At 48.7% G+C, this 25,521-nt stretch overlaps 2 protein-coding genes, 1 long non-coding RNA gene and 1 pseudogene across 3 annotated transcripts; 2 read left to right on the forward strand and 2 right to left on the reverse strand.

Moving 5' to 3' along the window:
- Nucleotides 1-9,957: 9,957 nt before the first annotated feature.
- On the reverse strand, nt 9,958-10,998 carry LOC125514711 (24.1 kDa heat shock protein, mitochondrial-like). Its single transcript, XM_048680055.1, has 2 exons — nt 10,694-10,998; nt 9,958-10,564 (listed from the first exon to the last, which is right to left on the reverse strand). Exons 1-2 carry the CDS (start codon nt 10,920-10,922, stop codon nt 10,146-10,148), a joined length of 648 nt encoding a protein of 215 aa, XP_048536012.1. The 5' UTR covers nt 10,923-10,998; the 3' UTR covers nt 9,958-10,145.
- Nucleotides 10,999-11,304: 306 nt separating this feature from the next.
- Nucleotides 11,305-15,801, forward strand: LOC125514712 (polyadenylate-binding protein 2-like). Its single transcript, XM_048680057.1, has 6 exons — nt 11,305-11,480; nt 11,586-11,679; nt 12,749-12,819; nt 14,936-15,127; nt 15,237-15,358; nt 15,445-15,801. The coding sequence occupies exons 1-6, from the start codon at nt 11,376-11,378 to the stop codon at nt 15,491-15,493; spliced, it is 633 nt and encodes a 210-aa protein (XP_048536014.1). The 5' UTR covers nt 11,305-11,375; the 3' UTR covers nt 15,494-15,801.
- Nucleotides 15,802-16,255: 454 nt separating this feature from the next.
- On the forward strand, nt 16,256-24,759 carry LOC125516893 (annotated as a pseudogene).
- LOC125512568 lies at nt 17,773-21,242 on the reverse strand. The gene is made up of 4 exons (XR_007285431.1): nt 21,075-21,242; nt 19,730-19,778; nt 19,033-19,131; nt 17,773-17,945 (listed from the first exon to the last, which is right to left on the reverse strand). It is a non-coding gene; the product is annotated as an uncharacterized LOC125512568 (long non-coding RNA).
- Nucleotides 24,760-25,521: the final 762 nt, after the last annotated feature.

Consider the following 25,521-nt stretch of genomic DNA (forward strand, 5'->3'; position numbering starts at 1 on the left):
CCCTTTGTCATCGGTATGTTACTTGCCCGAGATTCGATCGTCGGTATCCAATACCTAGTTCAATCTCGTTACCGGCAAGTCTCTTTACTCGTTCCGTAATACATCTTCTCACAACTAACATCTTAGTTGCAATGCTTGCAAGTCTTATGTGATGTGCATTACCGAGAGGGCCCAGAGATACCTCTCCGACAATCGGAGTGACAAATCCTAATCTCGAAATTACGCCAACCCAACATCTACCTTTGGAGACACCTGTAATGCTCCTTTATAATCACCCAGTTACGTTGTGACGTTTGGTAGCACCCAAAGTGTTCCTCCGGCAAACGGGAGTTGCATAATCTCATAGTCATAGGAACATGTATAAGTCATGAAGAAAGCAATAGCAACATACTAAACGATCGTGTGCTAAGCTAATGGAATGGGTCATGTCAATCAGATCATTCAACTAATGATGTGACCTCGTTAATCAAATAACAACTCATTGTTCATGGTTAGGAAACATAACCATCTTTGATTAACGAGCTAGTCAAGTAGAGGCATACTAGTGACACTTTGTTTGTCTATGTATTCACACATGTATTATGTTTCCGGTTAATACAATTCTAGCATGAATAATAAACATTTATCATGATTAAGGAAATAAATAATAACTTTATTATTGCCTCTAGGGCATATTTCTTCACGTTACTTGACCATGACGAACCTACGAACTATGAGGAAGCGATGATGAGCCCAGATTCCGATAAATGGCTTGATGCCATGAAATCTGAGATAGGATCCATGTATGAGAACAAAGTGTGGACTTTGGTGGACTTGCCCGATGATCGGCAAGCCATTGATAATAAATGGATCTTCAAGAGGAAGACGGACACTGATAGTAGTGTTACTATCTACAAAGCTAGAATTGTCGCAAAAGGTTTTCGACAAGTTCAAGGTGTTGACTACGATGAGAGTTTCTCACTCGTATCTATGCTTAAGTCTGTCCGAATCATGTTAGCAATTGCCGCATTTTATGAAATCTGGCAAATGGATAAACAAAACTGCATTCCTTAATGGATTTATTAAAGAAGAGTTGTATATGATGCAACCAGAAGTTTTTGTCAATCCTAAAGGTGTTAACAAAATATGCAAACTCCAGCGATCCATCTATGGACTGGTGTAAGCATCTCAGAGTTGGAATATACGCTTTGATAAGTTGATCAAAGCATATAGTTTTATATAGACTTGCGGTGAAGCCTGTATTTACAAGAAAGTGAGTGGGAGCACTACAGCATTTCTGATAAGTATATGTGAATGACATATTGTTGATCGGAAATAATGTAGAATTATTCTGCAAAGCATAAAGGAGTGTTTGAAAGGAGTTTTTCAAAGAAAGACCTCGGTGAAGTTGCTTACATATTGAGCATCAAGATCTATAGAGATAGATCAAGACGCTTGATAAGGTTTTTCAATAAATACATACCTTGACAAGATTTTGAAGTAGTTCAAAATGGAACAGTCAAAGAAAGAGTTTCTTGCCTATGTTACAAGGTGTGAAATTGAGTAAGACTCAAAGCCCGACCACGGCAGAAGATAGAAAGAGAATGAATGTCATTCCCTATGCCTTGGTCATAGGTTCTATAAAGTATGCCATGCTGTGTACCAGATCTATTGTATACCCTACCACTGAGTTTGGCAAGGGAGTACAATAGTGATCTAGGAGTAGATCACTGGACAGCGGTCAAAATTATCCTTAGTGGGATAAGGATATGTTTCTCGGTTATGGAAGTGAAAAAAGGTTCGTCGTAAAGGGTTACACCGATGCAAGTTTTGACACTAATCTAGATGAATCTAAGTCTCAATCTAGATACATATTGAAAGTGGGAGCAATTAGCTAGAGTAGCTCCGTGCAGAGCATTGTTGACATAAAATATTTACAAAATACTTATGGATCTGAATATAACAGACCCGGTGACTAAAATTATCTCACAAGCAAAACATGATCACACCTTAGTACTCTTAGGGTGTTAATCACATAGCGATGTGAACTAGATTACTGACTCTAGTAAACCCTTTGGGTGTTGGTCACATATCGATGTGGACTATGGGTGTTAATCACATGGTGATGTGAACTATTGCTATTAAATCACATGGCGATGTGAACTAGATTATTGACTCTAGTGCAAGTGGGAGACTGAAGGAAATATGCCCTAGAGGCAATAATAAAGTTATTATTTATTTCCTTATTTCATGATAAAAGTTTATTATTCATGCTAGAATTGTATTAACCGGAAACATAATACATGTGTGAATACATAGACAAACAGAGTGTCACTAGTATGCCTCTACTTGACTAGCTCATTAATCAAAGATGGTTATGTTTCCTAACCATGGACAAAGAGTTGTTATTTGATTAACGGGATCACATCATTAGTTGAATGATCTGATTGACATGACCCATTCCATTAGCTTAGCACCCGATCGTTTAGTATGTTGCTATTGCTTTCTTCATGACTTATACATGTTCCTATGACTATGAGATTATGCAACTCCCGTTTGCCAGAGGAACACTTTGTGTGCTACCAAACGTCACAACGTAACTGGGTGATTATAAAGGAGCTCTACAGGTGTCTCCAAAGGTACATGTTGGGTTGGCGTGTTTCAAGATTAGGATTTGTCACTCCGATTGTCGGAGAGGTATCTCTGGGCCCTCTCGGTAATGCACATCACATAAGCCTTGCAAGCATTGCAACTAATGAGTTAGTTGTGAGATGATGTATTACAGAACGAGTAAAGAGACTTGCCGGTAACGAGATTGAACTAGGTATTGGAATACCGACGATCGAATCTCGGGCAAGTAACATACCGATGACAAAGGGAACAACGTATGTTGCTATGCAGTCTGACCGATAAAGATCTTCATAGAATATGTAGGAGCCAATATGAGCATCCAGGTTCCGCTATTGGTTATTGACCGGAGACATGTCTCGGTCATGTCTACATTGTTCTCGAACCGTAGGGTCCGCACGCTTAAGGTTACGATGACAATTATATTGTGAGTTAATGCATTTTGATGTATCGAAGTTTGTTCGGAGTCCCGGATGTGATCACGGACATGACGAGGAGTCTCGAAATGGTCGAGACATAAAGATTGATATATTGGAAGCCTATGTTTGGATATCGGAAGTGTTCCGGGTGAAATCGGAATTTTACCGGAGTACCGGGAGGTTACCGGAACCCCCCGGGAGCTATATGGGCCATAGTGGGCCCTAGTGGAAAAGAGAAGAGGCAGCCCAACATGAGCCGCGTGCCCCTCCCCTCCCTTGGTCCGAATAGGACAAGGAGAGGGGGCCGGCCCCTCTCTCTCTTTTCCCCCCCTCCGCGAATCCTATTCCAACTAGGATTGGGGGGGGGGGAATCCTACTCCCAGAGGGAGTAGGACTCTCCTGGCGCGCCTCTCCTAGGCCGGCCGCACCCCCCCTTTAGTCCTTTATATACGGAGGCAGGGGCACCCCAGAGACATACAAGTTGATCCACGTGATCTTATTCTTAGCCGTGTGCGGCGCCCCCAGCCACCATAGTCCTTGATAATATTGTAGTGGTGCTTAGGCGAAGCCCCGCGACAGTAGTACATCAAGATCGTCACCATGCCGTCGTGCTGACGGAACTCCTCCCCGACGCTTTGCTGGATCGGAGCCCGGGGATCGTCATCGAGCTGAACGTGTGCCAAGAACTCGGAGGTGCCGGAGTAACGGTGTTTGGATCGGTCGGATCGTGAAGACGTACGACTACATCAACCGCGTTGTCACAACGCTTCCGCTGTCGGTCTACAAGGGTACGTAGATCACACTCTTCCCTCTCGTTGCTATGCATCACCATGATCTTGCGTGTGCGTAGGAATTTTTTTGAAATTACTACGAAACCCAACACCTGTACACCCGGTCCTTCACTCGGGCGGGATCCCACCGCTCCATCGCCATCTTCAATGCCACATGCTCTAGCTTCCTCATCCTGCGTAGTATCGTCTTTAGCGCCAGCTCCGTGCGCACGTCGTCCTTGAGTGCCTCTTGCATCGCTCCAAACATGTCGTCGTACATCTTCTGGAGAACCCCCTGGCACTCACGACGAGGGTAGAGTTCCTCAAATTTGTGTGGCCGTCCGTGGTGTCCCAGCGGTTCTTCTTCTAGTGCTTTCTTTGTGCGTCTTAGTCGACCACCAGCTTCGAGTATGTGGTCTCAAACTCCCATGCCTTCCTACACCCAGAGAACTTGTCGCTCTTTGAGGTGTCGATGACAAGAGGGGAGGCGTGTCGGTCCGTCATCTTCCGTTCGTCGATGCGAGGTTTCTTCTTGTGCCCGTCGCCGACTGGGTTCATGGCCGCTGCGACGGCAGGGGCCTTACGCTTTGCTGCGGGAGCACGATGCTCTTCCAACGTCTCCTTCATCATGCGACGCCTCAGAAAGTCGTGCCCAGTCAGAAGATACTCGGTGAAACCGCGGAGGAGATTGTTGTACGTGGAGCCGAAAACCTCCCATGCCATCTTGTAGATCTCGTTCGCGTCGAGTGCCTCCTCCATCTGCACGTGAAAGAGCAACACGAGGACCCTGTCGTAGAGCCTGTCGCCCGCCAGCCTCACTCGCTCGATGAACTGCATGGGCTCAATACCGTCGGCATTGAGAACGACCGGCCGACGGCGCTCCCTCTTGGGCCGTGTCGTCACATCTTCACGGGCTGACTCGACTTCATGCTGGCCTGGGCCACTAAAAATGGGTTGTAGGCATCGAAGTGCTGGACGAGGTCGGCATGGCCCCTTTCCCTTGCTGAAGCGCGTGAGGAGGCCGAAGAACTCCACGTGGACGACCGGATTGGAAGCGAATCGAGCTCTGACGTGTTGCAGGAGGGCCAGGGCATCATGGGCATTGCTTCCCAAAATGTTGTCCGTTAGTGCGGTATTTGTGAGGGGTCGTTTGTTGGGGATTGACGCGGTATTTGTGAGAGTGAAGTCTGTTTTAAACTCTGAGGACGTAGAGCACGACGCAAATGAATCCCGACGTCTAAATCCCTGAAGTCCATACCCTAAAGTTTTCGATCCCGGTTGTAATCACCCTTACACCCATTTAGAACTGGAATTGCTGACGTGGCACCCTGGGATGGCGGGATTGCAAATTAAAGACAGACACGTAGGATGGGGTTGTGCATGCCTTCGAAGCCTGCCGACACCGCTGATCCAGCTACTCTCCCCGCCGCCGCCTCCCTGCGCTCCTCTCGACCGACACCACGCGCAGGTTCTCCATGGAGGCGCGGACTACGGGTGCGCCGCTTGTTCACCGTTGGCCCCGCTGGCCGTCGTCGTTCGGCTTGGAGTGTGCCGCTACTCACACCGGGTGGCGACAGAAGGTGAGCTGGAGAGCGGCATGTCGAAGGAGCAATTGCTCCACGTGAAACTAGCTCTTGTTGCAATAAGATCGGACCTACATGTTCGAGTGTGTTGAGTACGTATCCGACCGGAATCAATCAGCTCCTTAGGTTTGAAGCTATCTTCTACGTGCATCTTGTCTAACACAACAGCGACTAGGCATTTCGTCGAACAGCTTGGCCGCGGTGGCGGAGTTCGAGAAGGCATGCATGCTGCCTACCTCGGTCGCGAGCGCGCCAACGTTTGGCTATGCGCGTGCTGCGATGTGCTGGACCGAACATGGTGGTTGTGTGCCCTGGACCAGAAGCAAACTGCAACCCCGTGGAGATGGACGCTGCCGGCTTCCATCTGCAGACATTGTCGTGCCATGACGGAACAACGACGTTGACGAGATGGTCGGGGTCGCTACTGCCGCTTCTGCAGCCCTGTCCCCGCTAAGGGCAGCTCCAGCTGCACCCCCAACAGGCCCTTCCCAGGCGTTTTTGCCGTGCCGGCGCCAAAAAAACGGCCCAGTCGCGTTCCCAGAAGCCTGTTTTTCGCCGGCTCGGACTAAAACTGGTGCCGGCGGACCCAGGCCGAACCCGGCGCCCTGGGGGGCGCTTGGGGAGCCGGCACAAGCGAAAAAGGCGCGTGGGTCCGCCCTGGCGGCGACCCGAGGGCCTTTTCCCGCCGTTTCTTGACGCTTTTCCCTCGCATCCCTCCTGCTCGCTTGCCTTCCTCCCGCCATTCCCTCCCTTTCTTCCGCCAAACCCCCTCTCGCTGGCTTTCCAGTCGCCGCCATGCCGCCGAAGAAGTACGCCATGCCGCGCGCGGCGGCAACCACGACTGGCACCGTGGCCCAGCCGAAGCAGAGGAAGCCGAGGGCGCCGCCATTGAAACCACCGGGCATGTCGAACGTCGAGTGGAGGGTGGAAGTTCAGCGACGCGACGCAGTCACCGCCGACCGGCGGAACAGGGCCATCGCCAAGAAGGCCCGCGACAACGCGGCGCGCGCGGCGGCGTCCTCCTCATCGATCGACAACGCGGGGATGATGAATCCACCCGTCGTCAGCCACGCCCAGTACGCGCCCTGAGGACAGCAAGGCGTCGGATCTCCATGGGGATCGTCGTCGCCCGGCTACGCCGACGGCGACGCGCACGGTGGGTTCAACCCAAACGTGACCTTCCCCCATGGCCACCCCGCGACGCGCACACCCTCGCCCGCCTTCGTCGGCGTGCAGTACCCTCCATACAACTACTCGCTGCCCGCCTACGCGTCCACACCGACGCCCCATCTCCGCCGTGGACCGTTGCCCTTCTCGCACCTCGGCGACACTAACGACGCCGACAACGCCAGCTCCCGCGCCCACGGCCACACAGACGCCAAGCCCGAACGACGCCTCTACATCGCCGCCCAGCAGTACCGAAGCCGCGCCGACACAGCCCAGCATCGAAGCAGCTCCGACACCGCCGAGCCCGCGCATGCCGACTCCGCCAACGCCTGGAGCCGACCCCACCGAGTGATTCGTTACGCACGCGAACTTGCGGCGTGCGGCGCTCTGTTTTTTGTAACGTCAGACTATGTCCGATCGCCGGATTTGTGGCGTCTTTTATGAGCGGGAACGACCTAGTTCAAATTTCCCGCATCCTGGGGCCGGCGCTTGGGGGCGTGACTGGGAGCTAGGTCGCCCCCAGGGGCCGAACTAGCGCCGGCACGCCCCCAGGCCACTCTATTTAGGCGCCCTGGGGGGCCGAACGGCTGGAGCCTAAGGTGCGCATGCACACTGTCTTCAAGTCGGGTTTAGACGGCCATGGTCATCGCCGGCGCGCGAGCCAACAGTGCTACGCTGGGGCACCCGTAGACTGTGACGAGCCTCCGTAAGGAGCTGCACCGTCATGGACGCACCATCGGACGCCAAGCGGTGCCCGAGCCTCCTCTTCTCGAGTGGCGGCGGCCGGAGGCTTTGGCACCAGCTTGATGGCTGGCCTTGCACTATGGCGGTGGCGCATTATCGCCTGTTGAAGTTGCTCCCACATGCGTGCTCGAGGTCGCCGGCGGCAGGTTCAAACGATAGACGACAGTGACATACATATAGGGCATGCGCAGGGTGCGGGAGCCTGCAGAGCAAGCCAGGCGCCGCCAGGTAGAAATCCCCATGTTTGGATCAATCTAAAGGTCAAAGGACGAGTCTAGGTAGCGGCCGGCTGCTCGCTGGCCTTTCGCGAGCGGCCGGCCTAAAATAGAAATTTTTGATCCCCTAATCTATAAAGGGTAATTTATCGTCCCCTCTAATTGATATAAAAAACAATTTTGATCCATATATTAGAAAAAGTATCATGTAACAGAAAAGTATTACAAAAGCATTCGTGTAAAAGTCATAACTTTTAAACCACGCGCTGGAATTAAGATTCGTTTTCATTGTTGGAACTCTCGCGGCGTGCTCTTCAAACTATATCCCGTATTGGTATGTTTTGACGAACTTTTATGTGTGCAATTTAGTCTCCGTTTGGTGCAACTGTTTAGTTGTCGATGTGCAACTAGTTGTCAGTCGATATGCAACTTTTTCCTCTAACTGTGGACATGCAATTTTCACTAAAAACATCGCCCCATACTACTCTCTAACAATGAAATATGCAATTTTACCCGGTGCCCCGGCTAACTCTGTGACCATGCATGTGCGACTATGTTGAACTGGAGTGTGCAACTCTAAGGCTGGGCGTGAGCACCTCCCACATGAATTCATGTGCGGCTATGCGGACGAGATTGTGCAACTCCGTGGTCACACATGTACGATTCTGCAGGCGAGAGTGTGCAACTCCACATCCGTGTGTGAGCACCTGCCACAACAGTATGTGTGCGACTGCGGACTAGGGTCTTCAACTCCGCGGCGTGCGATTACGCCGATGAGAGTGTGCAACTTCGCGGTTGTGCGTGTGCAACTATGTGACTATACAGATGAGAGTGTGCAACTCCACGGTCGTGCATGAGCACCTCCCGTAGCCATGCGCGTGCGACTATGCAGGCCAGAGTGTGCACCCCTCGTGACCACGCATGTGGGACTACACAAGGAGAATCTTCAACTTGACAGTCGTGCGTGAGTATCTCCCGCACCTGTGCGTGAGCATCTCCTGCACCCCATGCGTGTGCGACTATGCAGATGAGAGTGTGCACCTCCGTGGCCACCTATGTGCAACTATGGCGACGAGAGTGTGCAACTTTGTGGTCGTGCATGTGCGAATATGTAGATGAACGCGTGCAATTCCACGGCATGAGCATGCAACTCTGTGGCGTGACTGTGCAACTCCGCAACCGTCCTTGAGCCCCTCCTGTAGCCGTGCGTGTGCGACCATGCAGACGAGAGTATGCAACTTCGCAGCCACGCATGTGCGACTATGCCGACAAGAATGTGCAACTCTGCCGCTGCCATGTGCAACTATGCGAACGAGATTGTGTAACCCCGCAACTGTCCGTAAGCACCTTTGGCAGCCGTGTGTGTGCAATTATGCGGATAAGAGTGTGAAACTCCGGCCACGCATGTGCGACTATACCGACGAGAGTGTGCAACCCCACCGATGTACATGAGCATCTCTCGCAGCCGGACGTGTGCCACTGTGCAGACAAGAGTGTGCAACTTCGCGGACACACATATGCCACTATGTTTACGAGAGCGTGCAACTCCGCGGTCTTGCGTGTGCAACAATGGAGACGAAAGTATGCAACTCCGTAACTACGGGTGTGCAATAATACCGATGAGACTATGGGACATGTCGATAAGAGTGTGCAACTCCAAGGAGGCACGTGTGCAACTATGTCGACAAGAGTATGGAACTCCGCGGCCGTGCGTGAACTACCACGCTGACGAGAGTGTACAACCTTTTCCCTACCCATTGACGTGCAGTTTTCACCGATGGCATCCCTGAACTAGCCCTTCCAGTATGATGTGTAAGTTCTGCTGCCACCTGACCAACTACCTGATGGTCAATGTGCAATTCTATAAATATGGTTGTGTAAGTCTTATAATTTTCAAAAATTACGAGATGGTAATTTACAGAATATAAGGTTATCATCGTTTATGGCTACGAATCAATCGATTCGTTTGCTGCTACTTCTAACAACACTGCTTTGCTCGTGCGCGGTTGAGACGGAGGGCATCCTTATCGTTCATTCGCTGTTATTGTTGCTCCTTTTGCGGTCACACCGCGGAGGACGGTAGTTATTGCTCGCGCCACAGTTTCGCGAGGATGCAGGTCAAGAGCGGCGACCATGTCGGTCACTGCCGGCGAGCACCTTGACCTCACATGCCTAGTCCTTCTCCTTCTCATGTCGCTGCTCCGATGGGTATGTCGCGGTGGCCACCGAAATTGGCGCCGCCGCCGGCGCAGGTTGGGCCGGAGGCGGCCGGCTGACGTGAGGGAATGGGAAGGAAGGTTTTTGCACAATGGTGGATAACGGCAACAAACGCCAGCCGTCCGCATCACGGTTGAGAGAAAGTATTTCAGGGATTTGAAATCATTTGCGTCGTGCTCTATATTCTCGGGCCGTGGCCCTCTTATACGATATGTAAAATTTGCTTCAGAAGAAAGACCAAGAAAAACGGATCTATTGTTTGATCGATTCATACTCGTACAGGCACTTAACACGAGACCAAAACATCCAGACCCAACACGACAAACAAAAAAGCTTGAGTTATTTTTAGTTATTATTACTCGGCTCACACGAGACGACTCGGCTATTCCGTGACGCGAAACTTGGCGTGATCCTGCCTAGTGCCTAGTCCACTTTGACCTCGAAGACGTCCTTGCGCTCCTCCTCCTTGACCTTGGGCACGACCACCCGGAGCACGCCGTTCTTCATCTCGGCCTTGATCTGGTCCATCCGGTACACGTCCCCGGCGAGCTCGAGCCGGCCGCTGTACCTCGGCGCGTCGGCGCCCTCCCGGTCCGATTCCTTCTCGCCCTCGCCCTTGATCACCAGGCTGTTCTGCTCCGCCCACACCTTCACGTGCTCCTTGCCCAGCCCCGGCATGTCCACCCTCAGCCGCAGCGCGTCCGCGTCCTCCCTCGCGTTCCACCCGCGCCGGAGCGGCGCCGCCCGCGCCGCGCCGTCGGGGGACGCCGCCGCCACGTCGTCCAGCATGCTCAGCAGCCGGCCCAGGCTCTGCGGCGCGCTGAACGGGTCACGGAACACATCTGCACAAGAACAGTCAGCACAAAACTCTGTCACGCACGCTGCCGGAGTTGGAATCTGGTTCAGATCGCGCAGCGGAGAGATGAATCCAACGCGTTGGAGTGACAAGCATTGTGCGGAATGACGACTACCTGAGAAGAAGCTGGGCACGCCGACGTCGCGCTCGCGCGCGCCGCTGCGGGGGCTGCGCTCGACCGCCTCGTCCCGGTCGTAGCTCCGGAGGGGCGCGCCGGCGTTGTACCCGCGGACGCCGCCGGCGACGGCAGCCGGCCTGAGAGCCGACCCGGAGGACGCGGCCAGGAGGTTCTCCATGGCGCGCACCAGCGGGATCCTGTTGGAGAACACCACCCGTGATGCCATTGTCCACGCTCTCCCTTCTCTCCCTGCCTGTGTTCGTCGGATGTTTCTGGATTTTACTGCGATGAGCACGACGCGGATCGCCGGGGACTGTGGAGATTTATATCCGCGATGTGGCTTGGGGAAGGATTTAGAAGCTTCGCGAATGCCCCGCCGCGCAGCTGCGCTCCGAACAGTCCAGAAGGCACGGGAATGCGTCCGGCACCTTTCCCCGCGATGTCTGGACCCACCTACAAGGCCCAGGCCCAGGCCCAACGGGCGTATAGTCCATTATAAGCCCAAAACCCAAGAGCAGCGATGATAGTACGAGGCCCATAAGCCCAACTGAAGCATACGCGGAGTACCGACCGAGCCCACCCGCTCCATCTTCGCTTCCGACCCCAAATCCACCGAACCGGATCAACTCCAAAAAAAAAAAAATCCACCGAATTGGGTTTAGATCGGGGAGAGACGGCCATGGACGAGGAGGAGCACGAGGTGTACGGCCAGGAGATCCCCGTGGACGGCGACATGGAAGGCGCCGACGTCGACATGGCCGCCGCCGGAGACGACGCAGCGAAGGTCCACCCCTGCCCCCACCCCCATCCCCATCCCTCGGCTCCCTGTCTGCGCGCTAAACCCTAAACCTAGTTTAGTTCTGACCGCGCGCTTTCTCGCCCGCTGCAGGAGCTCGACGAGATGAAGCGTAGGCTCAAGGAGATGGAGGAGGAGGCCGCCGCCCTGCGCGACATGCAGGCCAAGGTCGCCAAGGAGATGCAAGGTTGTCTTTCTAGATGCGCCTCCTTGTACTTGTTGCGATTTGCTTAGGTTGCTTCTAGCCGCTTTTGATCTATTTGGGGATGCCTCGTGATGGTCTTGTAATCCCACGCGCAGTAGGCTGTCAGGCAATTTGATGAATATGAGATTGGTACTCATAAATCTGACCAGATTACTGTTTTTGTTTACACTGAAATTGCAGCTATTGTAGGTGTTGTTTGTAACTTTATGGCCCATTTTATAGTGTTGAGTGGTAAAATAAATCGGATGAATTGTGCCTTCTGCACATAGTGCCGAGTTGTGTAGTTTGTAACCACACGCGAGCAGTATGTTTTAAGTTCCTTCTGCACCACTATTGAGTTACATGAATCTGAACTTTTGTTGACTGGTTTGCTGTTTGTAATCCCGGCATAGGCCCTAGAGATCTGGTTCTTCTATATGACTATGTCCAGGATATGCACTTCAAGAATAATTTTGTGCTAATGTTTCAATTTTAAACTGCCGCCATATTTCAGAGTTCCTCCCTTATTTTTCAGTATTTTATATCATATTGGGACCCTTGTTCTTTTCTCTCTCTATAATACTCACTCTTCTCCAATCTTTCTGCTCCTTGTACTGATTACTTCATATTTTCATAATATCACCAACAGTAAATTTAGGTCTGTGCAATGAAGATATGCCTCGTGGTTTCTTGCTTATGTAGTTGAAGTAGTGGCATGATTGTGTTGCATGCCTTGTATTAATCTTTGTTTTGGCATGAATACTTATTCGTGTCTTGTGGTAAAAACAAGCGAGTGTGGGATAAATGTTATGGCTGTCTTTCAAAATGATTTTCCATGGTTATGCATATGCTTGCTTTTTGGGCTAATTTTGGACATTTTCTCATTAAATATATATCTGGATGAGCTTTAGACATTTGATTTAGTGTTTACTGCCTTTTTATTTGTGATGGATCCGTTGGTGCTTACAGCAAAGTTTTCTAACACAATGTGATTTATTTTTATCAGTGTTTTGGTGCCTCATCTTTTACGTGCTACCAGTTGTCTTATGCACTTACCTATTTTCTTCTGTAGGAGGAGATGCCAATGCGTCTACAGCTGAGGCAAAAGAACAGGTTGATGCCCGCTCTGTTTATGTTGGAAATGTAAGATTTCCTAATCTCTCTCTCACACATGCATGGCTGGTGGCCGCACACATGCCAAATGTTGGGTCTGTATTATGATAGATGTACACTTGTGTTGCCAAGGTATTCGTATAGTTGTTGGCTATGTAGCATAAAAAGTGTGGATATATGGACTTCATTAGATATTGGGTACTGACTGCTAGTTAGTCGAAAATGTCTTTGGTGCACTTAACTTAGATAAGGGATACTTACGCCAAAAGGTCTGATTTATTCTCCACTTCTCTTATGTTCAAATGTTCAATGCATAATATGGAGTGGATCCTGAAATTGCTCTGTTCCTGCCTACCGTTGCTGTCAGCAGGCAATATATAGCTAATTCATAACTCTTTGATATGCTATTGCTCTTAATTGTAGTTCATGCTTAATGCCGTTCCTCATAGCAAAGGATAATTTCCATTTGCAGTTTTGCAGTGTTGTTTAGATTAGTGTTAACCTTTGTCACCATCATTTGCTAGTATGCTAAAATCTCAGAAAATGTATACTATTGTTTTTATATTGGAATGTCCCCCTGTTCTAATGCTCTGGTGCATTAATTGCACAACATGATGGTCGCAGGGGTAGGCTTTTGATATCAAGAACTTTCCGATGGTTCAGTACCATCTCGTGTTTTAGTATATATTAGTAGATTAAGAGAAAAATCCCTGGAAAAAAGAAGAAATATATCCTGGAAAAATGGATAGAAAAAAGCAGAAAAAAGAAAAACGAGTTTACATAGTATAGGATAAGTTACCTCCCTGAAGACAGAAAGGAAGTCTAGAAATCTGCTGCTCTTGGCGCTTGAGACTTGGACCTGCGTGTGATGTGGTGTGATTCTAAACAACTCGTACAGTGAGAATCACCTGAACGGTGGATAGGTATGACATGTAAGTGTATCATCAGAATGGAGCCTTATGTTGACCGTTCTTTTGCTCACTCTGAATGTGCGCTTGCTTATCGCTCCTCTCCCTCTTTTCACTTCAGAACTGTCCATGTGCTACCAAAACCCATATTCATGCTGCTCCTTTTCGCTCTCTTTATGGTCTATCGTTGATCTTTCTCTAAACGTGATGTCTGCTTCTGCGTTAGCATAAAAGTGTTTCTAACGGTTTACGAGGATTACATGTAACTCTAAATGCAAGTAAAGTTGCCCAACATTCTGTACTTCCCACAGAGCTGGGTTTATATATGGAATTGCAGAAGACAAAACTTTACTTTAACTAAATGCTGTTGAGGTACTTCCTACCTTAAGATTCTTGAAGGGAGTATAGTTATATAGAAGATTAACCAAACGTTGATACTAACAGAACTTTTCTTGAACTGCTTTTCTTGAAATGCTTGCATTATAGACTGTAGGGAGCAAAAGAATATAGAAGTTGCATCTTCCACACGCAAGTTTATGCTGTTAGCAGGCTTTCAAGCTTTTCTTCACATGTGTTCCGTAAATTACAACTTCTCCATGTGTCATGCAATGCATGACTTTTACTTTTACCGTTCTCAGATTGTTAACTATCATCCACCCCACCCCCCACCCCCCAACAAAAGCATAGTCCCACAAATGTTCCTTGCGAATCATACTGAATGACTTCTCATCTACTTCCCTATGGATTATGTAATCTCATTCATTGTTCCTATTGGATACCGCTACTTACGGTAGCGAGGTTTCTGTTGTACCTTCAATTTTGACTTTTGAGGAATAACCATTTAGATCTTGAATATTATCGACTAATCTCTATATCAGCGATAGTTTTCTCTGGCTGTATATTAATTTAACCTTCCCTCGGTTACAATGTCATTTGCATTTGTTTTAATCTTGAGCTTGTGTAGTAAGCCAAAGACCATCTATATTCGTCATTAACTAATACTTCCTCCGTCCGGAAATATCTACGTCCATTTCTCCAGCAGGTATTTCCGGACGGAGGGAGTATACAGCTGTAAGCAGCTGTTTATAACTATATGATTACCCTTCAAGTGCAAAGTAGACACAGTATCTAGTAGAATCTTGTTGTGTCAGTAAATTCTTAGCTGAATAATCTATTTTTTTAATCTTTCATCTCCATCCAGTTGAGATTTGTTTTTCTGATATTATCATGTACTGCAGGTTGATTATGCATGTACACCAGAGGAAGTACAGCAGCATTTCCAAGCTTGTGGAACCGTCAACAGAGTGACAATCTTGACCGACAAGTTTGGACAGCCAAAAGGCTTTGCTTATGTGGAATTTCTAGAACAAGAAGCCGTTCAGGAGGCTCTTAATCTGAATGAATCTGAGTTGCATGGTCGCCAGATCAAGGTGCAGACATATTAACAGCTTTTCATTCAGACATTGAGTTTCCAGTACCACCTCTCTTTAATAATGTCTTTGAATTTAAAATCAACCTTCATTCTGTTGTGCCCAACAGGTGTCACCAAAGAGGACTAACGTCCCTGGGATGAAGCAGCGTCCTCCACGCGGATTCAATCCCTACCATGCCTACCCTTATAGATCATACGGGGCACCGTATTTCCCACCGTACGGATATGGGTGAGTTCCGCAGCTTTTGCAAAACGTGGATGTTCAATTGTATGGCCTGTTCTAACAGATATCTTATCTTTTTGTGCTATTTTCAGGAGAGTTCCCAGATTCCGCCGGCCGACACGCTACAGGCCGTACTTCTGAGGGGACGAGGCTTCCATGAAGCTCAACGCAATGCCAGTAGCCATACTGCGGAATAATCTAGCTGCCGCTGTTTCAGTTACATTGTTTGACTGGTAGGCATAATCTGACGACGGTCGAATGCCCCTATCGTGTCATCTTAAGCTCTGTTGTACTGTGGGCTTGCAGTATGCATTCAGTCATGTGGTGAAGTTGGTTTGCTGTACTTGGTAGTCGTGTTGTCTGTCGTGGTTATTATGTTGGCCCGAATGAAGTTATGATGCCATGTTCTGATGTCAAAATTTAAAAGAAAATGTGATTCTTTACCTGTATGCGATGAGCCTATAACCCTCTGAATCTGAAGTATAGCATATGTCAGGCCCCAACCGCTTTGATCTCTGAAGAAATCGACACTCCGTTCTGCTTAGCTGAAGAAACCAAACATTCCCGGCTGTTGGATCTGCATCTAACGGCAACTTACTGCTTCGTTGAGCTGCCTCGAAGCACTGCAGCCCTCCATCGCAGCTAATGTTAGTCTTCCTATCTCTGTTTGAAATCCGAGAACAGCACTGGGGCACTTTTTACTTTTTACTTTCTAAAAAATGCAAGCCTATAAAGCCTATAAACCCTAGCCGACATGTTTTGGTTGGCCTAAGTGCATATCCTAATTCGTCGTAAATTCCTCGCAATCATCCCACAAAGTGTGCTACTCTGAGTGATTTTGACTGAATTTCTCCCCTCTTCAGTTCTTCAGGCTAGTAGCGCCTAATATGGCAGATCGTCCACGCGTTCGACTCACCATGGCTTCAGGAGCAATTCAAGTCATGTGCGATACAAGTTGAAGTTGAAGCCATGTTCGTGTTGGACACGATCCCCTCCTGATACGAATTCTACATATTCTGAGGTTGTAGTACGCAATAGCTAGTCGAGTCGATTCTCGCTGCGTGGGGTTCTCTCGTGCGCGATCGTCGAACCCCGTACGTACGCATCACCATGTGGCTCCTAATCAAGATCATCTACCACATCCACATGATCAAGTTCAAGGGTGCCATCGCGAAGCTCGAGGAGGCGGCGGCGCGCGCCCACGGCCGTCCGGCGAGGCTCGACCGGCTGCGCTCGGCCTGCCGCCACCTGCGAGGCGTGTACAGCCACCTCACCAGAATGCACGACTTCCTCGAGAGCGACCTCCCCGGCGACGACCGGCTGGGGATCTGGGGCCGGCGGGGCGCCGGCAAGACATCGCTCCTCACGCCGCTCCGGCAGCCCAGCCCGTACCACGCCCTCTTCGACCGCGTGTTCTATTTGGACGTGGGCAGCGGGTGGTCGGTGACCGGCGTGATGTCGTCGGCGGACGACCGGAGCCGGGCCTGCCTCATCCGCGCGGAACTCTCGCGCAAAAGCTTCCTGCTGCTGATCGACGGGCCGCTGGAGGCGCCCGTCGACCTGGCGGCGGTCGGCCTGCCGACTGCCGACGCCGCTCGGGAAGGGCGGGCGGCGCCAGAAGGTGGTCGGGGCCACGAGGAGCCCGGACGTGTGCGCCCTCATGGGGTGCGCCGCGGACAACGTCGTCGAGGTCGGGTGCATGGGGGAAGACGACGCGTGGGGCCTCTTCAGAGACTGCGTTGGGGATAAAATCCTCCAAGATTCTCGGATTCGGTCGCTTGCCAAAGATGTACAATACGTAACGTAGATTCATCATGCATGCAAATCCTTCCTTTATCGTTGCAGCGCTTCAGCTGCTCCTTTCAACTTTCATAGAAGTTGCTTCTTGCACTACCACACTGAGCCCCTATGCCGACGGTCCAGGCCGTCGGCATAGCCCTGATACCCGTCGGCATAGGCCTATGCCGACGGCTCCCGTCGGCATAAGGCCGTCGGCAACATATGCGTCGGCGTACCCCAGGTCCCTGTCGGCATAGAATGGCCGTCGGCATAGATGCCTATGCCGACGGCGTCCGTACATCTATGCCGGCAATGCTTCGTGCCTAACGGTGATTGCTGTTGCCGCCGTCAAGTGCTGCCCATACAAGAGACGCCACGTGGCAGGGCTATGCCGACGGCTTAGCCGTAGGCATAGCTTCAAACCTATGCCTACAGCTAAGCCATAGGCATAGCCCTGCCACATGGCGCATTCTGGTAGCTCCTGGTGCAGGCTATGCCGACGGCTTAGCCGTAGGCATAGATGCAAAACTATGCCGACGGCTTTGCCGTAGGCATACACACCACATGGCAGCTTCTGGTATCACGAGGGCCATCTATGCCTACGGCATTGCCGTCGGCATACTTGCTCACCAGAACGAAAAAAAAGATTAGCCAAAAAGGCTAGCTATTTACAAATGCTTATACAGACATGATTCAACAACCATGGATTTGCAAACACAGACCATAGAATATTTTTTATGTACATAACATTCCCATTCTAAGACTCCACAGCAGCATTAGAGGAGGCCGAGGGGCATTGGTGGGGGAGACAAGGCTGCAACGATGGAGGTGGCATACAGTCAGTATAACAAACCGAAGATCCTACATATGAGGATGAATATGTAATCTATACACTGAATTTACCAAAAGAAACCCGCCTAGAACAGGGGCATCCAACTAAAAAGGCAGAAAATTATTGCCTTTCATGAAGATGCTCCAGTTTTGGGTGTATCTATCAAGCATGAGTTGTTCAAGGCAAGCTCCAAAGAGAAAGAAATTGAGCTCCAAAGAGAAAGAAATTGGTCTCTGTTTGTGACTGATGATACTTACTCATATAAATTTTCAGTCAAAGTAAAACCAAAAAATTGATGCATATAAACTGAACCAGAGTGTGGTGCTGCTGATTCATATGTATATACAGAAGATGCAAGTGCCATTGAGTTGGTTTTAGTCAAAGTAAAAACAAATTGACACATACAAAACTAAATGAAAGTGGTGTTGATTCATGTGCATGTACAGATTGAGGTGCCATCCAGTTGGTTTCAGTCAAAGTTCAACCAAAAAATTGACACATACAAACTGAAGAGAAGTGTGGTGCTGACTCATATGTATATACAGAAGATGCAAGTTTCATCGAGTTGGTTTTAGTCAAAGTAAAAACAAAAGGACACATACAAAACTAAACCAAGGTGGTGTTTGATTCATGTGCATGTACAAATTGAGGTGCCATCCAGTTGGTTTCAGTCAAAGTTCAACCAAAAAAAATGACACATACAAACTGAAGAGAAGTGTGGTGCTGATTCATATGTATGTATGTACAGGAGATGCAAGTGCCACCAAGATAGATAGTTTCAGTCAAAGTAAAAAAACAATTGGACACATACAAACTGAAGCAAAACGTCATGCTTTTTCATGTGTACATACAAAAGATGCAAGTGCTATCCAGAATTTGGATATAGGTAGTACGCTCATGTGGTGAATTTTGTGAATCTATACTCTGCATCTACCAAAAAGACCGCTCCCCTCACATGCAAATATAATTCAGTCCAATGGCTTTCTTCTCCCCTCACATGCATAAGACAAGAGCAGACCATGTAAACAGGCGGATCAGACCTTCACCTTGGGAGGGAGGCGAGTGCTACCTGTTGCCGTGCCGTCGTCGAGATCGGGTGGTCCTCCTCCTTGAGCAAGACAAGGTTGTTCCTCCCCTACACTCCAATGGCCATCTTCTCCAAGGACATCTACAAGGGCAGAACACACCATTAATGCAAGTGCCACCAAGATAAGCAAATGTAAACATGCAAACTGAACCAAACCGAGGTGCATATTCATATGTGTGTGTATGTAGAGATGCAAGTGCCATCTGAATTTTGGGGAACCAAAGCGTGGTTGTTGTTGTTGTTGCTAAATGAGGAGCAAGTTGTTTTAGCAACAGCACATACTAGTAATTAGCTAGGACCATTATTATTGCACAACCATTCGAGGACGGTGGCAGACACATCAACTCACAAGGCTCTACTGGAGAAACAAAATAATAGGATATGTGATGCTATCAATCTTAGCACAAGAAGAAAAAAACACAGCCACTCCGATAGAATGGATGGATGCACCATGCACAATCATCGGTTCCATCATTGCAGCACTAGTTGAGCAACAAATCAAATATAACAGTAGTTCCATTGGTTCAGCCAACAAGTTAACAAAAGTTTACTTCCCACTACTAATTTTGCAACTTGTCATAATAAAGAAAACAGAGCTTGACATCACAGCAACAAATAAATAATGACCCGCTGTACTACATATATCTGTAAAGGACTTCTTGAGAGATGATATTATTACCAATGAAGAAAAATTAAGATCAAGGCTCCAGTACATAAGCGGTACCTACCTGTGCATCAAAGAAGAGATGGATAATCAATTTATATGTAGGTAATACCAAACAAAGGATCAGATTTAAGTTCATTCAAATTGATGCATATGTGGGTTGGCAGAAACAAAAAAATAATATATATAAATAGAACAAAGGATCAAATTTAAGTTCATTCAAATTGATGCATATGTGGCTTGGCAGAAACAAAAAAAGAATATATATAAATAGATCTATAGATATGAACAAAAGGGCAAATGTGAAAGAAAATAGCGCAGATAAAATGTTGATTGTTTTGGAAGATCCAAAGGTACATATGATCAATTAATCATAACTGGGAATCTGAACATATTAATGCGAAATAGTAACTGACTATAGCAAATGAAATTGAGATAGAAAAAATTGCTACCTAGAGTCCTTGACTCAACCGAGAGATCTATGGGAACCAAAATTTTACATGCAATTTATCCATGTTCAGGTAATACAAAATATGCAGAGTAATTAAATTGTGTAGTAGATAGCCCATATATAAAACTAAAGGTAGAAACTGGAGTAATGAAACATATCTGGATTGATGTGCAAATGCTATAGCGACTTACATGCTTGGATTTAATAATTATGATGAAGCAGATTAGTGTGATGCATATGCATGTTCGTCAGAACAGATCTAGGGGAAACAACAAAGTAACCTGCACTTCCACTAATTTATTAATCACATGCTCTTTGACTAACCATCCAAAAAATATAGATCAAGGATGATACTGCCAGCCACCTGCGGGGAGTAAGAATGAGTAGTTTCTGCTAATTAGAGGACAAACTAAAAAAAGCTAACTAGAGATTTCCTCTCTCTGTGTGTGTACGTTGTGCTCTGGCCGGTGGGGGAATGATAAAAAAAGCAACTACTGCTATGTATGTTAGCTTGTCCATCAGGATAGATCAAACTAGCTACCGGTGAAGGATATATCCAGCTTCGTGACTTAAGAGAACCACAGCTAGGTTGCTTCGGCAAGGAGTGGGTTTGGCTCAGCGTTGCGTCAACTTTCATCACCTTGTACTCCACCTCGCTCATCATCTCCGTTCGAGTTGTAGCAGCAAAATTAACCAATCCCTATTGGTACTATCTAACTAAAGAACCAGGATTCTAAACTCATCTTCTCTCTCTGTTTGGTACTAACTAGACAAATAAATAAATAAAGGACTTCTTCATACAAATCCCTCTAGAATTCCTTCACACAAGAGGATTTGCATCACATATTCCTCTACTTAGCAGCAGCAGTAGTGAGCAGAGGAAGGAGGCGGAGGAGATGGAGGTGCTACCTGCCGAGGTGGGCCGTCGTGGCCGTGCTTGAGCTAGGCAGCCCGCCTCCTCGAGCAGGACAGGGCCGCCAGCTAGGTGCGCCAGTAGGAAGGACGGTGCCCTCCTGCCATCGTCGTCGTCCAGACCGCGCCAAGGTGACCTGCAACAAGGGAAGGAAAGGAGAAGGTGAGGTGGGGAGGGTGGATCCGGGCGAGGAAAGAGGGGAAGGACATACCTGCGACACGCCGGTAATGGATCCGTCGAGCTCTGGCCTCGCCGTCACCGGATCTGGCTGATCCTGGCGATGTTAGGGGTGGCGGCCGAAACCCTAGCTAGCCACGGGGACGGTGGAGGGCGGGAGCGCCGATTCTGGACGGAGGGGGAGGTGGAGCGGACCTAGGGGAGCTCGGGGGCGTGCTGTGCGCCGCCGGAGCTCGCCGGAACTGGCCGGCGTGGGTGGTGGCGGCGGCGAGGGAGAGAGGCTCGTGGGGGAGAGAGGAGTCGCGAGAGACAGAGAGGTTCGTGGGGAGAGAGCGAGGTAGGGGTTGGGTGGGCTCTTTTTTCTTTTTCTTTTTTCTCCTTTTCTCTAGATGGATGGATGGATGGTCGTGGGGTGGACAGCCAGATGGATAGATGGATGGATATGCGCCACGTCATCGGTCCGTGGCACAAAGTTTCCACCAATAGAAACGAAGCTCATACAATTGTGTTTTCCCTTTGTTTTTCTTCTAATTTTTTCTACCATCTTGCACCGACCGTCGACGATCCATGAGGGGAGAGAAGGGCGGCGAGGAGGAGATGGTCTGGTGAGGTGGGGAGGGAATGGATCGGGGAATGGTGCGTTCGGTATGACGACTATGAGTCCGGACGGGGACCTACGCACAGTCGCACGGAACATCTCTTCGGCTTTCCCCGTCACCGTCGATGATGACACGTGCGACGTCCCTCACCATCGAACGACAACACCAAAGGAGGGACATGCCCCACCACCGGGGGGCGAATGTACCTCGGCGGCATGCCGGATCCAGCCGTTAAAATCGACCAAAAGTCATACAATGCCGGAAATCCTCGGGACCTGGCACGGTGTCGTCATATGGACCTTGTAGGCTGTGATGAAAATTTTAGCGCGTTTCGTAGAAGTCTGACCAGAGGTCGCTTGTAAACTGCACCATCTCCGAGGTAGTATCTGGCTATCGAGAGAGAACGTGTCCAGTTTATGAAGGAAGTGCGTTGCCCATTGCTCCGTTGACCTCGAAACTGCTCGTGCTCTCAAAGGGGGCAACTGCATGACACGTGTCAGTACATGGCATTTTTCGGGCCTGTCTGCAATATTTGAGACATTTACTGCATCCGTAGGGTTTCAATGCGGGAATTGCATATCTACACGGCGGCCACCTGAAATGATGTCCAGAAATGGTTTGTCAAATCATATATGATGTCTTTGCGGTATGTGTAGGCCTAGTACAACCCAAGGAGAGGCATGCCCCACCACCGGGAGGCGAATGTACCTCCGCGCCATGCCGGATCCAGCTGTTAAAATCGACCAAAAATCATACGATGCCGGAAATCCTTGGGACCTGGCACAGTGTCATCATATGGCCCTTGTAGGGTACGGTGAAAGTTTTAACACGTTTCGTAGAAGCCTGACTGGAAGTCGCTTGAAACTGCACCATCTCGGAGGTAGTATCTAGCTATCGAGAGAGAATGTGTCTGGTTTGTGAAGAAAGTGTGTTGTCCGTTGCTCCGTTGACCTTGAAACTTCTCGTGCTCTCAAAGGGGGCCATTGCATGACACGTGCCAGTACATGGCATTTTTCGAGCCCACCTGCAATATTTGACACATTTACTGCATCCATAGGGTTTAAATGCGGGAAATTGCAGATCTGCACGGCAGCCACCTAAAATGATGTCCAGAAGTGGTTTGTCAAATCATATATGATGTCTTTGCGGTATGTGTAGGCCTGGTGCAACCAAAGGAGGGGCAGGCCCCACCACTGTAGGGTGAATGTACCTCAGCGGCATGCCGAATCTAGCCGTTAAAATCCACGGGAAATCATATGATGCCGGAAATCCTCGAGGCATGGCATGGTGTAGTCATATGGCCCTTGTAGGGTGTGGTAAAAGTTTGAGCATGTTTCACAGAAGCCTGACTAGAGGCCGCTTGTAAACTACACCATCTCCAAGGTAGTATCTAGTTATCGAGAGAGAACGTGTCCGGTTTTGTGAAGGGGGTCACACTCCAGAGCTGCATGACGGGTGTTTGCACCTGACACCACACTTCTAGACATGTAAGAGGACCCAGCGCAATATTTGGTGGCATAGCTAGCCCCCGAAGGCCCCTGACCACACTCATAGACACGCGAAGAACAATCCATAGTGGGTTTTTTTTCACATACTCTTGCATCTTTAAAAAATTTAAGAAATTGCCACACCTATTATATCACATGTGTCTACACTGTGTAAAAATTTCATGAATTGATCACACTCCGAGTGTTTAGAAATATTTCATGCAACGCCAAAACCGCAGAGGGATTACTTCGATTTCATTGCCATCCGTTAGGGGGGGGCACACACTGGAGCCGCGTATTGCCTCTTCATACATGCCACCACACCTTAAGACGTGTATGAGGACCCGGGGCAATGCTCTCGTGGCATTGCTACCCCCCAAAAGGCCCCGACCGGCGTAACCCTGGACCAGTTGACTCGGAGATCTACGCCACTGGATAAAAAAACCATATAAAATTTGTCAAAATCGATCCAAGTATCAATAACCCTGGTCAACTGGTCCAATGTACCCCCAAAAGTATAAGGACCTATATGCAAAAGTACACGAGGTCACATTTCTAACATACTCAAAAACAAAAACAAAATGTATATTCATAATCTATGGAAAATTCTACCCCAAGTCGACGTAAAATTTGTGTATGTTTAACTTTTTAGAAAAGTTAGATTTAAATTATTCAAATTTTAACTTTTAAAAAATAATAATAATTTAAAATAAAAAACAGATGATATCTATGCCTACGGCCATGCCGTAGGCATAGTTTTCGGGGCTACCAGGAGGCGCCACGTGGCAGGGCTATGCCTATGGCCTTGCCGTAGGCATAGATGGAAAACTATGCCTACGGCTTTGCCGTCGGCATAGCTCTGCCACGTGGTAGCTCCTAGTAAAAAAACAGATGATATTTATGCCGACGACCGCCGTTAGGGCCGTCGGCATAGACTTGACGGTGTCAGCCCGCCGTCTGTCCCCGGGCCACCTCTTTGCCGACGGCCTATCTATGCCTACGGCTGCCATAGGCATAGATCGATGTATGCCGACGACCTTACTATGCCTACGGCTGCCGTAGGCATAGCTGGAGCTATGCCGACGGCTTTTCTATGCCGACGGTGTTCGCCAGGCCGTCGGCATAGCTCCATATATGCCTACGGCAGCCGTCGGCATAGATAAGGCCGTAGGCATATAAGGTTATTCTGGTAGTGTTGCTTGCTTTGTGAACCAACTTGACTTAACTGAGTTTCGTATCATGCGCAGATGGCTCAAGCCTGTGGAGGACTGCCAGAGGCGCTAACCAGGTTTGGTTGGCCTATGTCTGCTATAGAACATGTAGACGAATGGAGGTATATGCACAAGTATCTTAAGGCCCGGCTTCCATTGTCACAGGAACAACTTTTAGATTTGTTAGTCGATATTCGGCACTGGTAGGGTGTTTCAGCTGCCTGCAATAATGCCTATTTTCTTCCTTGAGCTTGTAAGTTTGCTCCACTTCAATGTGATGACCATCTCCGATGGAGAACCGATGCGAGAAAGACGTTGATAGTGGCCAAAGATCTTTCTGTGGCATCAGATAAACTGTTCTTCTTCTTCTTGAATACACAAAGTATAATTGTATTGAACTGGCGGCACGTGACTAAATTTCTTTCAGTGGACTGGTAAAATAAAGTCGCTTTATCACAGTTCGGGCAAATATCACTACATGCAGACATACTCTCTTCGTAAAGAAATATAAAAGCATTTACAGAGTGAGTACTTTCGAAGGACTCTGTCGCTCAAAGCATAGAAGCATCGCCATGCATCGAAATCACTAATTGAGGAGTACCCGTTGCAAAGATCACTCCAATTCCAATGGTTGCGACAAGTGACGCCCATGCAGCGCGCCACTTGTCGCAACCTGGGAGTTTTTCTTTTTTTCATAGATCTGTTTATTCAAAACGTTTTATCTCTCAAACCGTGCGTCCAAATTTCGAACCGCTTTCACCATTGGATTCCTCATGTCGAGATCTTCAAACCTAGATCCCATGTTGATAGGTTTTGACGAACTTTTTTTCATGAAAAAACCAAACTGAGAGCACAGGTTTTTTCCCTTTTCGAAAGAGGCATGCCCATGCCTCTCACGAAATCACAACCGTGCCTTTCGCGGAAACAAAAACCGTGACTCTCGCGGAAGGAAAAAAGAAAAAGAAAACG

Source organism: Triticum urartu, chromosome 6 (genome assembly GCF_003073215.2).
Source record: "Triticum urartu cultivar G1812 chromosome 6, Tu2.1, whole genome shotgun sequence".
Lineage (NCBI taxonomy): Eukaryota > Viridiplantae > Streptophyta > Magnoliopsida > Poales > Poaceae > Triticum > Triticum urartu.